A 13085-nucleotide genomic window follows, 5' to 3' on the forward strand; every position below is an offset into this window, starting at 1 on the left:
AATTGGAATAATAATAAAGCTGTCTTTCTAAATAACATGCCTGTGCCTGTCAGTAGCTAGTTTATTTGCGTTTTTCACTGCTTTGTTTATATTAGTGCCCCCTCCCTCCTGGGTGCCTCCAGAGTTAAACAAGCAAGTATTTACCGCCAACTTAATCCTGAGCTTTAAAAATATAGACCAAACTCTGAGGTTCTTAAAATTTTCAATCATATTTATTTATTGCAGAAAAATAATATACAAAGATATTTACAAAACAATCATAAAAATATGAATGCATTTAGACACCGGATCTATTTGCATTTTACCATGGGTCATCAATAAATAAATAGAATGTTGTTTTTTGTATTTTAAGTTTTTTTTTTTTTCCCTCAGAGGAAGAAAGTAAAAAGGAATGAACTGACTGTGATTTTGCAAGTCAGTTTGATCCCCGTATTTTTATTTCTAACGATGTTCTTAAAATTCCTCTGGTTGTTACCATTTTAAAATGGAGAAAGTCCATAATGATGCCTTTCCTTTCAGTGGCTGATTGGCACGACCTCTTGAGAATGCATGCATGAAAAAATAAAAATAAAAACATTCTTCGTCAAAAAAAAAAAAAAAAGGAACACAAACAACTGTTCAGACTTCTATCAGAATGCAGAGGTGTGAGGATGGTGCCGCTGCCCGTCTGGGAATCACTGTCCACGGGCCTGTCTCGCTTTCTCTTTTAAAAGTGCGCCCCACGCCCTGTTTCTTTGAATTTGGGTTCTGCTCTTCTAATTTCCAAGAAAATCTTTGGCATATATATTTATTTTTAGTTATCCAGCTCCAGAGTCTCTAGACTGTCCATTTGCTCCTTCTCTGGAAACAATGACATCTGCAAAAACCCAGAGAGGGGAAAGTTGGTTATTGTTTAGGTCTTCTTGGCTGTTTTCTAAGACTAGTGAGCTCTGTTCTTATCACCACTACTGAGAAATTGCGCTGAACAACCTGGAAGGATTTCAGCCCAAGGGCAAGAGGAAGTGGGTGGGCGGAAAGAAGGAGGAGGTGGAATTTGGAAACATTTGTTTTAAGGAGAAGGAAAACTTAAAGCCAAAAAGAATGGGAGGCGCTGGCTAGAAAACTGTCCTTACCCATGACCCTGGAGTCTTTCTCAGACTTCCCTCCTGTCTGGCACGCACACTCACGCACACGCAAACTCCTAACCGGGGCGCATCCCCCCTCTCTCCCTAGCGGGGACCGACCAGCCTTTCGGGGACGTTCAGGGGATGAGGTGGCGAAGGCTGAGAGCGGAGTGGGAGAGGGGGCTGAGGAAGGGGCAGGCAGCCGCGGCCCGGCCGTCAGTCCGTCCGCCACCTGAGCGGCGAAGGGGCGCAGAGGCGTCGGTCCTTACCTAGGTCTCCGGCCCTGCCGAGGGGGTGGGGAGCTCCGCCTGCTAGTGGGACGCGGACATGGACCAGGCCCCCTCCATCCTCCAGACCGAGAAGGCGTAGCTGAGCCGCTCATGGGCCACATAGCTGCAGCTTGCCATCTTGGAGTCCAGCTCGTCGCTCTGGAGAACCTGGTAGAGGAAGTCGATGTACCTGGCCGCCAACTTGAGGGTCTGGATCTTGCTCAGCTTGTCCGAAGGCAGCGTGGGGATGATCTTCCGCAGCGCGGCGAACGCCTCGTTCAGCGATTGCGTGCGCTGGCGCTCCCGCACGTTGGCCATGACCCGCTGCGTCTGCAGCTCCTCGTAGGACTGCGGGCTCCCGCCGCCGCTGCTGCTGCCGCCGCCGCCGGCGCCGCCGCCGCCTCCACCCGCAGATTTCTTGCCGCGCTTGCCCTGGGCCGGGCTGCCCGGCTCGTCGCCGCCTCCGACGCCCCCGCCCGCGGCCCCGCCGGGCCCCGCGCCGCCGCCCGCGCTGCGCCGGCTGCTGCGCCGCTTGCGCCCCCCGCGCTTGCCGCTCGGCGGCTGCTGCCGGTCCGGCTCTTCCTCGCTGTTGCTCAGGCTGTCGTCGGCCGGCGAGACTGGCGAGCTGGACACGTCCTGCATCATCTCTCAGGTGGCAGCGTGCGGCCTCGCAGGCCCGGGGCAGAGGGGCGGCCCGGGAAAAGGAGGAGAGCGGGGCGCCTCAGCCCGCCAGCTTCCCCCGCGCGCGGCGCCGGCCGGGGCGGTGCGGCCCGCCGAGGAGGGAGCGGGAGGAGGGACGGGGTGGATCTCCGCGGGGAGGGCGCGCGGGGGAGGCGGGGAGGGAGGCGGGAGGGGGAGGGGACGGTGTGGATGGCCCCGAGGTCCAAAAAGAAGGCGCCCAGCGGCCGCACGCACACCCTGCTCGGCCTCCTGGAAACGCTGCCGGTGCCGGCGAGCCCGCGAGGTGTCTGGGAGTTGGACGAAAGCTGCAGACTTGGAGGCTCTTATACCTCCGTGCAGGCGGAAAGTTTGGGGGCAGCAGTGTCATTGGCCTGACGTGGGGAGGAGGGACTTTTCGAAGTTTTATAGGAAAGTTTCCGCTTTCCAGCCCCCCCCCCCTCCTTTCTCCGTCCCCACCCCCCACTTGCTCAGGGTCTAACAATTCGTTCTCCCAAACCATTCAAAAACGACCTGGCTCCGGCGGCCGGCCCCTCTGCCCGCCTCCTTGCTGCCCTCCCTCTTCCCTCCCCGCCGCCCTCCGCAGGCGGGCGCGGGGCGATTTCCTTCCGCGCCTTTGCGCGCGGGCCGCGCCCCCGCACCCGAGCGCAGCCCCGGAAAGCGGCCGGAGGGGACCTCTCGGCCGCGGTGTCAGTCCCTCCCGGAGTGGCTGTGACAGCAGCGGCAGCAACAGCTTCTACGCAGTGCGTGATGTCTCAACTCTCCCCAGTACCCTCTAGGTCCGTGGGGCCGCCTTTGGGATTGCTGGGGTGGGGGCAATGGCAAAACTGGCAGCCGCGGAGCTCCTCCAATAGTCAGGTAGACGGGCCCCTAGAGCCCCAAAGGCCAAACCGCTACGGCGGGCCCTGAAGTCGTGGGCGTTTCTGAAGACGTGGCTGCGACACGGGGAGTGTGGATCTGCGCCCCGGCCTGCTCTCACCCCTCCCTGAGAAGCATCTGGGCCTTCCTTTTCCCTCTACAGTGACCCAGTCTAACGCTTCCTACCACTCAAAAGGCTACACCTCCGACGGTGCTGGAAAGAGACAGAAATTCATTCTTTTTCGGAAGTCAGTTTTGTTCTTGGAGAAGGCAGCGGGGCCAGAGAGGGACAGCGCAGCGTTTTCGCTGCGGCCCTGATCTCCTGAGCTGCCAGCCCAAGGTGGAGGACCCTGTGGCCATTTCATCCCTACCCTACTTCCCAATAAGGCCCCGCATTGTGACCTCTAAAGGTAGACTCGTAAGAAAGTGAGATGAGGTCCCAAAGCCCCTGAACACAACGCGGCTTGCCCAAGCCAGTTGGGAGAGACACCTTCTCCACTCCTCGTTCCTAGGAGGTGGAGTGGGCAGTTATGCTTCGTGCTACCCAGACGTGGTCCAGTTACTTGGACGCTTTTATATTTTAAGCAATTCTGTCTAATACATTAACAACAAAGAGCCCCAAAGAGGGTGTTAATGCAGCTTCTGTCAGATCAGAGGCAACATAAGTTGGTGGGCTGGAAGGAAAGCCTCGTGGAAGAGAAACCCATCTTTGCAGTTCCAGACTTGTTTCTCTTTATTGGAACGAGTTGGGATAGAACAAGCTGTTCATGTTCATCCGTTAGTTGCAAAGCAAAGCATTAGTCGATATTCAGGGGTAGATTTGGGGGTGCTGAGCTTGTGTGCCCTGCACAGGCCAAGGTCCTCTCACGCTGTCCCCAGACTGGACTGTCAGGGGAGAATTAACTTAGCGAAGGACCCCATTCTGGGCCTGATGGAGGGTCGTTGTCCCGGGTGTCAGGAGGAGGAGGAAGAGGAGGAGGGAGCCCAGGCAACACGAGGGCAGGCCATGTGGCTCTGCCCCGCTGAGGCTCGCAGATTCAGTCCGGAAACCCTGGGGTCTGGAGCGCCTGGAGCTGGCTGAAGGGTTCAGACTTCTGGGGGAAGTGAGGGCAAGAGGCATCCCTCCCGTGGGGGTGAACAAGGCAGTGCTTTCATGGGAGGTGTGACTTGCAGGGTCTGTCTATCACCATTTTTACAAATATTCAGAAACAATGCCCACAGCATGCTGACTGGCCTGCTTGGAGAGCTCCTGCGGCATTTTAAAATGAGAGCCCGTCTGGAAAGTGGATTCTACTTGACCTCCACTTCATAGAGTGCAGGCAGGTATCCTTAAAACAAAACTCATTATGATAAGTCACCCTTTTGTTTTCATCTTCTGCCTGTAGGATTTTATCTCTAGGAAGTAGAGAATAAGGCAGAAATTCTGCCCCACTCTACCCAGTGTTCTCTCTTATAAATCTGAATTGCAGATTATTCCGCAATTCTTATTTGAAGGTGGCTGCAGAAATCTTGAAAATTTTCCACCTTTACCTTTCTTTTTTAAAGATCAATCTCAAATCTTAATTTTGTTTTTCTTTTCCCTTTGCTTGAAGTCTTAAAACTAAAGAGATTGAATAATTGGACTTTTTCCTTTGTGGCTATGGACAAGCAAGACAGGAAAGTGTGGGCAAAGTGTAAAGGGAAACCTTACCTGACCAAGGGGAATTGGGGTGGGGAATTGGGGTTGCGGGATGGAAATGAGGGCAGAGAAGCTGGAGGAGAAACGGAGTCCTCTGCAGCTAGCAGCCAGGGATCCTTAGCCAGCCAGACTTGCAGAGTCATCAATCTCCAAGACTAGTTCTTAAACAAATTAACCCAGCCCTGTTCTGAGCAACTAAACTTCTAGGGAATGAAGAGCTCCTGGCTGCTGGGCACCAGGGATCCCCGGGGGCTGAGGCTGCGCTCTGGATGCCAGAATGCTTACAAGAGGGCTGAAAATGAATGACCTAACTAGAACCATCTCGGCATGGAATCTTCCTGACAGAGTCATAATCAATGACTTCAGTTCTGAGAAGAAATTTCTCTTGAGCTCTTTGAAGAAATGGACGAAGAGAATGAGAGGGGTTTTCAGTGCCTACATGTTCCTTTTTGAGCAGAAGGCTGTGGCTTGCCAAATGAATTACCTCTCAAAATGTCTGGGGCTCAATACTCCCTGCTTTGCAAGGCTGTAATATTTCCTGGTCCCACCCTGTTCATCTGCAGCTATATCCTACGTAACATTTTATCTAACAATTTTCTTGTCCACACTTGCTGGGGGAAAGCATCCCTAGTTCTAAAATCCTAATTTCAGGCTCTTAAAAAACGGTTTTAGAAATTTCCCCTCGGGGCTGAACTCAGCCTGACTTGAAGAACGTTAGTGGAGAACTGCCTTCTTTGGGAATACTGGATTAATTGAAATTAAATCATTTTGTCTACTTCTAAAACAAATTCCCTGAAAAAAAAAAAGAACTGAAAACAAAAAAGTTTTTCTTTTGCACTTGGATAATTCAAAACGAGCTTTGTTTTCAAAACTGCAAACTTGGCATGTTAGCAGTCCTTCCTGAGGAATGTGTGCTGTGTTAAAAAGTGAAAAAAAAAATACTGTTAGAAGAAACAGAGTTAGGAATCTCCTACTGAGCAGATGCAGTAAGTATGTATGTATCTGTATTTTTACGGTCTGAATGTGTACCCACTGGCATTCTCTTAGCAACATTCATCTATAAATACTTTTAGAGAAGGAAAAGAAACATGCATATACTATAGAATTGTTAGCAAGGTGGTAAATTTGGGAGCTGGGATTGCACAAAAGGTGAGTGCTTGAGTCTCTCTCTTCCTTACTCTTTCTCCTTATTCTTTGGATGACCTACCACCTGTAGGCTGGCTTAGAGTTCTATGAAATAATTTCTCTGAATTGCATGAACGTGGCACAGGAGTGTTCACACAGAAGGGGGCGCAAATTGGAGAAGGCTGCAGTTGAATGGACATCTTAGATTTCATCTTGTTTTGAACACTCCATGGGGGATTGCCTAGTTTGATGGTTAAGTAAGAGAATTTTTTCAAAGCGGAGTATGAAGTCTGTGTCAGCACAAGTGACTTGGTTTGGTGACACAGGCAGCCTTCGTGTTTGAACACCTTACCCTAAAGAAGAGGTCATCCTCTTTCTCTTTTCATGGTAGTTTAATTCATGAATCTAACTGATTCTATATTTCTCTTTCCAAACTTCTTTAAGGATCAGGAACTAAAATGATCAAATGTGAAGCTTTCAGTCTGGAAGTAAAATGAAAAAGGATAAAGCATAAGAAATTGAGTTGCCAGGAGCACCTTAAACAAGCAAATCAAATTTCAAATAAATTAATCTTTACAATATCTAACATTGTGCGTTCAAAATGAAGGTAAGATCAAGAAAGAGCATATGCTGAACTTGTCTTTATAGAGGAATCAGAGTGTGGAAAAATATGGTGTCTTGAAGAGCCTCCTCCCCACCCAGCTTTTATTAACTTGTTGGGTGTGCAGGCTAGAGAGACTGCCCTGTCTTTGCTGCCAGTTAACCTTGGTGACATACACATTCACCTATTTCAGAGAGCTGCTGGAGTAACTGAAGAAATAATGTAAGAAATATGTACTTATTCATAGCGGCTTTTATCATGACCATAGTCTTCCTACTTAGTAAGCGTTTTTATCTTTTCTGTCTAATCATCAAGCAATTTAAATATAAATCTAATGGTTTATATTCTGTGTTTTTCCAGATAAAGTTCCTACTCTGATTACTCCTAACTTTCATCTCTCTACACTTCAAGGGATTTCCTTTTTTCACAAATGGCTTTTCCTGAAGCCTTAAATCCTATTTCCATTGTTTTGATTGATTCTTCCTGCACAAAACATGTTGTTTTTGCCAGTGACCACAAGAGGACACAATTTCCTAGAGAACTTTGTTTAAAAAGACACTTGTAGAAGGCTTACAAAATAGCAAAAAATATTGCACAGTGAATGTCATTTTGGGGATGCCTATTTCATTTATGTCACTTTTCTTAATTAAGTAACTTTGATGTAAACTAAAAAAATTAAAACTTAAAAAATAAAAATCATTTTAAAAATAAATGAAAAAACCATATATACACATAAGTTGGTATTCAAACCTGGGATGTCTTGGAAGATTTTATCTTTTCTCTTTATTGTGGAAAATAAAAGAAGAACATGTATGAAAATATACTAAAAAGTACCATTTTAAGGGAAAACATTTATTTTGCATTAGTAGAGGTTTGTACAAAACTCTGAGTGATCTGGAATTTTACTTGCTCAATTTTAGAGCCATGTTTGGCAATGAAAAACAATCTTTTTTAAAAAGTATGTTACTATTCCAGAATACCTTTGAAAGTTTGAATTTTTAGTTTCAGCATTTGGGTTGTCTTTATGTGAACAAATGCATGGAAATTATGTTTTATGATTTGCCAGTTCTATTTTAACGCATGTCATAAGAACTAAATTATTTTTGAAAGATATGGAAAAATAGGATATTAAGATACAGATTCCCAACACTTCCCCCAAATTATGATACACACTCTTTAATTTAAGGTCACCGTCCTCTTTCCTATTACTTCTTCTCAAAAAAGATTTCAGAGCATCTGATTACTTTGTAAATTAAATTAAAATGAATTATGTCTTGATATTTTTTTAGATGAATTTTATAATTCTGGTAGAATGCCCTTGACAGTCAAACTGGGGAATCGCTGCTTCATTTGGAACTCAATGCTTTTTTTGTTTTGCATTTGTGTCTTCTTGCAGATACATTCCTAATCACACTCTCTGAGACCCTGCTGGAGGAACTGAGCTGTGGACCAGAGATGCTGGAAAGAGAAGAAAAGAAAAGGACAAGAAGGAAAAACCAGAGCAAAAATGAGAACAAGACAGAGAAGAATGTGAAGAGCGTGTAAGAGGGCGCTGGGACAACTGGTGGGAGACCGAAAGAGAAAAAGAATAAGGCTTAATATGGAGGGGTCAGTGACAAGAGAAAAGGCTTACATCTGAAAGGAAAGAAAGAAATGCATTTAGTGGGAAATAGAAAAGCACCTGGATTATTTGCCTCAGTTTCTGCTCACAGAGATTGTTGTAAGTAGCTACCTGTCCCTTGGTGTAGGCATTTGATTTTAAAAATCCCTGTCATTCTCGCTGAAGTGCTAACAAAAAGTAAGGAACTTGGTGGAGGGCTGGGAAACTTTTAATTGAGGGTAATGTTCCTTGAATAGATACGGTCTATCTGGAATTAGAGTAAAGGTATTACATGTTGTCGTTCTTGCCTCTCAAGATGGTAGAGGGGAAGACGTCTGGGGGGACACTTGATGCCATTACTGTGTGAAAAATGCTTTGAATTATGGTAGGATTTTAGAAATCCTGGCTCATTGTTTTCTATTTGACCTCCATAATGGAGATCAAACTTGGTGTTTTTTCCCTGTGGTTAGCCAGCATCAATGCCTTTGTCTTCCCCACCTCAGATACCTCAAGGAAGACATAGTTGTAGTGATATATTTTATTCTCACTCACTCCTACTTAAGACCTTGAGAGATTGTGAGGTTCTGGTTCTGCCTAATGGTGCATTCAGGAGACCTGAATTCTGGTTTCAACTGGCACTAATTAGTTATAACATGTCTATTGATTCTTTCATAATCTAACAAAAATGTGTCCATCTCTAATTATGTTAGGTACTTGGAGTAAGAATATTTAGCCCCTGACATCAAGGATGTCACAGACTAATGAGAAATAAAATCTGAAAACTGTTTTGTGGCATGGAGAGCTAACTACTGTGATGGATATTTCAAAGAGTGCCAAGGACCCTGGACCTGGTCTGAGGTGACAGGATGCCTTGGTGCATTGGGAGATTACCCCACTGCAATGATAGCCTCCAAATATATTTCCAGGAAGCTTGTCCCAGCCAGAGACACACACAGAAAGGCCCACAGACCAAGTGAAGATGTACATATCAACCTGGTTTATTAAGTTGATTAGGAACATACAGTAAGAAAGGGAATTACAGTAGGTTAATATACTAGAATAGGTAGCAAACAGGCAGGAAGGGCCATGCTACCCAAATCCTGGAGTACACAGGTTCACGGTGACTCTGCCCTCCAGCAGCCTTCCTTGCTGATGGTGTGGTTAAGAGGTCCAAAGTGAGGGTTAGCAATGATGTATGGTTCCTGGAGCTAAATTAACTTGCTCTGTTAGAAAAGGCAAATACTCTTGTCCATAGCTGGGCTTGATATTAGCCTCTGAGCGGCTGTGGGTTTTATCTTTAAGTCTTGGCCAGAGGACAAGTGGGCCAAGTTGAATGTCACCAACAGGGAGCTGAAGACCTCATGAATATGGAATTCCCTGAGAGTTCATGACTATCTGATGCTTACATAGCCTTTCTGTCCATTCCTACTTACTTTAGTGATGTGTAAGATGTCTTACAGGTTACTTACTTCCATTCTTAATGTCGTCTATTTTCTTTGTTTCTCTTATTCTCTTCAGCAGAATGGAATATTCATAAATCTAACAGGAAGCATACATTGCAGTCTTCCTAAAGTACCCTTTATCTCAGCTTTAGTCTTCAAGGATGTTTGGGGTGAACCAGATGAGGAGTAGAAAGGGGAGGAGGAAGGAAAGACACTGGGAGTGGCGTGGATAAAGGCAGGGAGGCAGGAGCGTGTATGACCTGCTCAGGGTCCTGTAAGGAATCTTGCATGGCTGGAGATGGAATGGGTGTGGGAACGGCTGGAAATGATACAAAGTTTAGATCACTAACTGTGTGACATGCTAGAGAATTTGGGTTTAGCTCTAAATGGAGTTGGGGAAACTGAAGAATGTTAAACAGGGAAAAGACACAATCAGATTTATATTTTAGACATATGAGCCTGTGGACGGTGCAGGGGATGGGTTAGACAGTTATGTGATTATATTTAGGAAGTTCTTGTGTCAGCCCACAATGTTTGTCCTATAAATGCATCAGTTTACTTATGAGAACTTATACCATTGCAGTAGTTATGGGGTATGTGGACAGTATAATATAAAGCTGAGGGAAAATGGATTCAGGGAAATTTGAAGGTATCAGTTTCCTCATCTGTAAAATGAAGTAGTTGGATAGATAATATGAAAAAGTTCAAAAAATGTTTAAACTTGAAAGATTTTAGAAATTATCTAGCCTCTTAGTTTTATGGATGAAAAAGTTTTCTCTATGACTGCTTCTAACTCTGTGATTTGGCAATATCTAGAACCTGAAAGCATTTTCCTAAGTAATGAGAATGAATTTCTTTCTAGTTCTGGAAACTTGTGGCCAACTGTGGTCCTAAACTTTTATGCCAAAAATGAGTAAAATAGGTAGTGAAATGGTTTGAAGGGGCTTTCTCCAAAACCACTTAATACTTCCCATAGCCATGCTTGAAATCTATCACTGACAACTCATTAAGCTGGAGCCTGCCATTGTCTTCTCCAGGCTCGTCTTTTAGATGGTAAAGTCCCCAAGGTGAGGTAACACATTAGCTCACTGACACTTTTGAGTGAATCTGATTGCATGACATTTTTCTCAGGAAAGGAGGGCCCTAGGCTAGCTGAAGAATACTGGACAAATTGAAGAGCCCTGACCGAAAGTCAAGGAAAGTTGTGAAGAAAGAAATGGTTGTAATACTAGGACCTTTGCACTTTTTCTAGGTGGGTGTTGGACTAACATCCTGGCCTGTCTGAGCCTTCCATGCCTTCAGTGTGACTGATGTCATCCAGTTCTGTCTTTTGGATTCAATTCTAGGCAGAACACAATGAGCTAGTGAGGAAACCGGAACCCACTGCCCCTGTCTCATCATCTCGATTTCTGCCAAGGACTTAGAACCTTGAAAAGTGGCTATCAAATAGAGCATACTCTTCTGTCTCACTATCAGATGTGTGTTGAGAACAAACAATCACAATCTCTTTGCTTTAATCAGAACTGACCTATTTAGATGTACTTATTATATTCATGGGTAGAGCTATTTCTAGGGAGCATGAAGTACATATAATGACTGAGAAAAACAGAAATAGCCATTGGTGGTCATAAAGCAACTTTAACAGCAATTTTAATTTCACAGCCAAGTTTTTGGGCTGGGGATAAATAATTGTTAAAAATACTCTAAAGAGGAAGACACAGATGTTAAATTTGAAGAATATCGGCAGGCTTGAAATGTCTGAAGAACCAATACTGCAAGTGAGTTATATTTCTTCTTTAACAGAGCTATTCTCCAAAATAGACTACAGTCTGATACAATTATTCAGAAAAATCAACTCCACTTCTAGGCTTATGTAACATTTATTCACTATTGTGTTCATTATATTGATTCTTACATGAAAAACTGGGCACCCTGATATTTTATAGAGATTCATCAAAACACTTTAAAGTACTTTGTTTAGTATGCATTTTAAATGGGAGAGAGAGAATTTCATGGCAAACTTTGGTTAAGACAGAAAGACTATTGGTTTTTATTTGTGAATCTATCAGCAATGAAAGCTGCAATCACAAGGCGCTGTGGCTTTTGTCATTTACTTGAGGTAATAGGTATGGCAGAAGATCACATTATTGGAGAACAGAATAGACTAGGATAGAACAATGAAAAATAATGAAAGCGGATTAAAAATAACAATCTGCATAATTTCCCTAGTTAAATAAGATGATCATTTTCATTTAATTTATTATAAAATTCTTAAAACATTACAATTGCAGAACTGGAGAAACTGCTTATATTTCAAAAAAAAAAAAAAAGCACTTCAGTAAAGTCATACACTGCTAGAGCAAGAAGACGATTTAGAAGTCCAGAGTGATTCTTCCTTTCTGGCAACATAGAATGGCCATAGAGAACAGTGTAGTACCTGACAACCCAGATCCTGGAGACAGTCAACCTAGGTTCAAATATGACTCAACTTCTCACTACCTGTGTGTAATCTTATATAGGTTACTTGCCCCTCCATGCTTCCTGGGAAAAAGAGGGAATAATGTGCATCATTAGTTGTCATGATGAAATAGAGTCATAAGTGCTTAAAATGGTGCCTGGCACTTGATACGTGTTTGATATTATTACTTTAAATGAGGACTGAGTTATACAGTACATTGTAGACTGAGATGTAGCATTTGTATTCAATTCCAAGTATAAAGGAAGGGCTTAAAGGGTAAATGAGGAAATTAATTGATGATTGAGTTCTGTTTGAAGAGCATCAGTTCCTATATCCTTATTTCAGTCCCTGAGGACTAAAAGTTTAGGATGAGGACACTAATTGGAGGAGGTTCAATAATTTATCCATGCACTAGCTACCAAAAAATGGTAACAGGAGGCATATGACCTCCATTTTCCATACTAGGCAGTATCTTGTCTGAGCTAAAGACTCTCATATTCAACTGTCCACTTGATACTACAATGCAGGTTTCTCACAGACATCTTGAACTTACTGTTAGTCGTAATTTGTTCCTCCCACAATTTCAGTAAGTTGTTTGTCTAATTGCTTAGCCTAAAAACCTAGAAGCCATCATTAATGTGTCTCTTTCCCTCAGCCCACCCTTTCCTGCATCCAGGTGATCACAAGGAGTGCAGTTTCCCACCAAGACACACAGACTGAGTATTCACCCAATGGTAGGAAGTACTATTTAGTGTTTGTTGAACTCCAACAGAGATGGCATTTCCAGGGTCCACACCATTGAGACTCCCGGTAGCATAATTTAGTGTTAAGTGGCTTATATTGGAGTCAGTTTCATTTGTGTTAGTATTTTATTCCCAGCAAGGCTACTTGCTGTAGGAAACCAGACTTTTCTCGTATTCCACATGGGCTCCATAGTGTGCACAATGAGTACTCCATAAATACTCATTTATTGATTATTATTCTCTTTAGAAATGTACAAAAAGTGCAAGTACAATCACAAGTTAAATATACCTTAATTTACCTCAGTCTTATCTTAAACTTACATTTTAGCCAGTGTACTCAAACAACAATAAGATAGAGTAATATCTATTCCTTAAAAGTCAGAGATAAAAAACACTTTCTTTAAAAATACTAATTTGAAAGGGTGCCTGTGTTGTTCAGTCAGTTAAACATCTGACTCTTGATTTCAGCTCAGGTCATGATCTCACAGTTCCTGGGATCAAGCCCTTGCATTGGGCTTTGTGCTGATAGC

The 13085-nt window shown here is 44.1% G+C and overlaps 1 protein-coding gene and 1 long non-coding RNA gene across 2 annotated transcripts; one reads left to right on the forward strand and one right to left on the reverse strand.

Annotated features, from left to right (window-relative positions):
- Nucleotides 1-225: 225 nt before the first annotated feature.
- On the reverse strand, nucleotides 226-2091 carry TWIST1 (twist family bHLH transcription factor 1). The gene is made up of 2 exons (XM_030294924.1): nucleotides 1373-2091; nucleotides 226-856 (listed from the first exon to the last, which is right to left on the reverse strand). The coding sequence occupies exon 1, from the start codon at nucleotides 2015-2017 to the stop codon at nucleotides 1415-1417; it is 603 nt and encodes a 200-aa protein (XP_030150784.1). The 5' UTR covers nucleotides 2018-2091; the 3' UTR covers nucleotides 226-856; nucleotides 1373-1414.
- Nucleotides 2092-2721: 630 nt separating this feature from the next.
- On the forward strand, nucleotides 2722-8697 carry LOC115508968. Its single transcript, XR_003967175.1, has 3 exons — nucleotides 2722-2829; nucleotides 6156-6318; nucleotides 7709-8697. It is a non-coding gene; the product is annotated as an uncharacterized LOC115508968 (long non-coding RNA).
- Nucleotides 8698-13085: the final 4388 nt, after the last annotated feature.

This window comes from Lynx canadensis, chromosome A2 (assembly GCF_007474595.2).
Source record: "Lynx canadensis isolate LIC74 chromosome A2, mLynCan4.pri.v2, whole genome shotgun sequence".
Taxonomy (NCBI): domain Eukaryota; kingdom Metazoa; phylum Chordata; class Mammalia; order Carnivora; family Felidae; genus Lynx; species Lynx canadensis.

What these genes read in the sequence shown, in the direction of transcription:
- TWIST1 (XM_030294924.1), bottom strand. Translation starts at nt 2,017, where the DNA reads ATGATGCAGGACGTGTCCAGCTCGCCAGTCTCGCCGGCCGACGACAGC.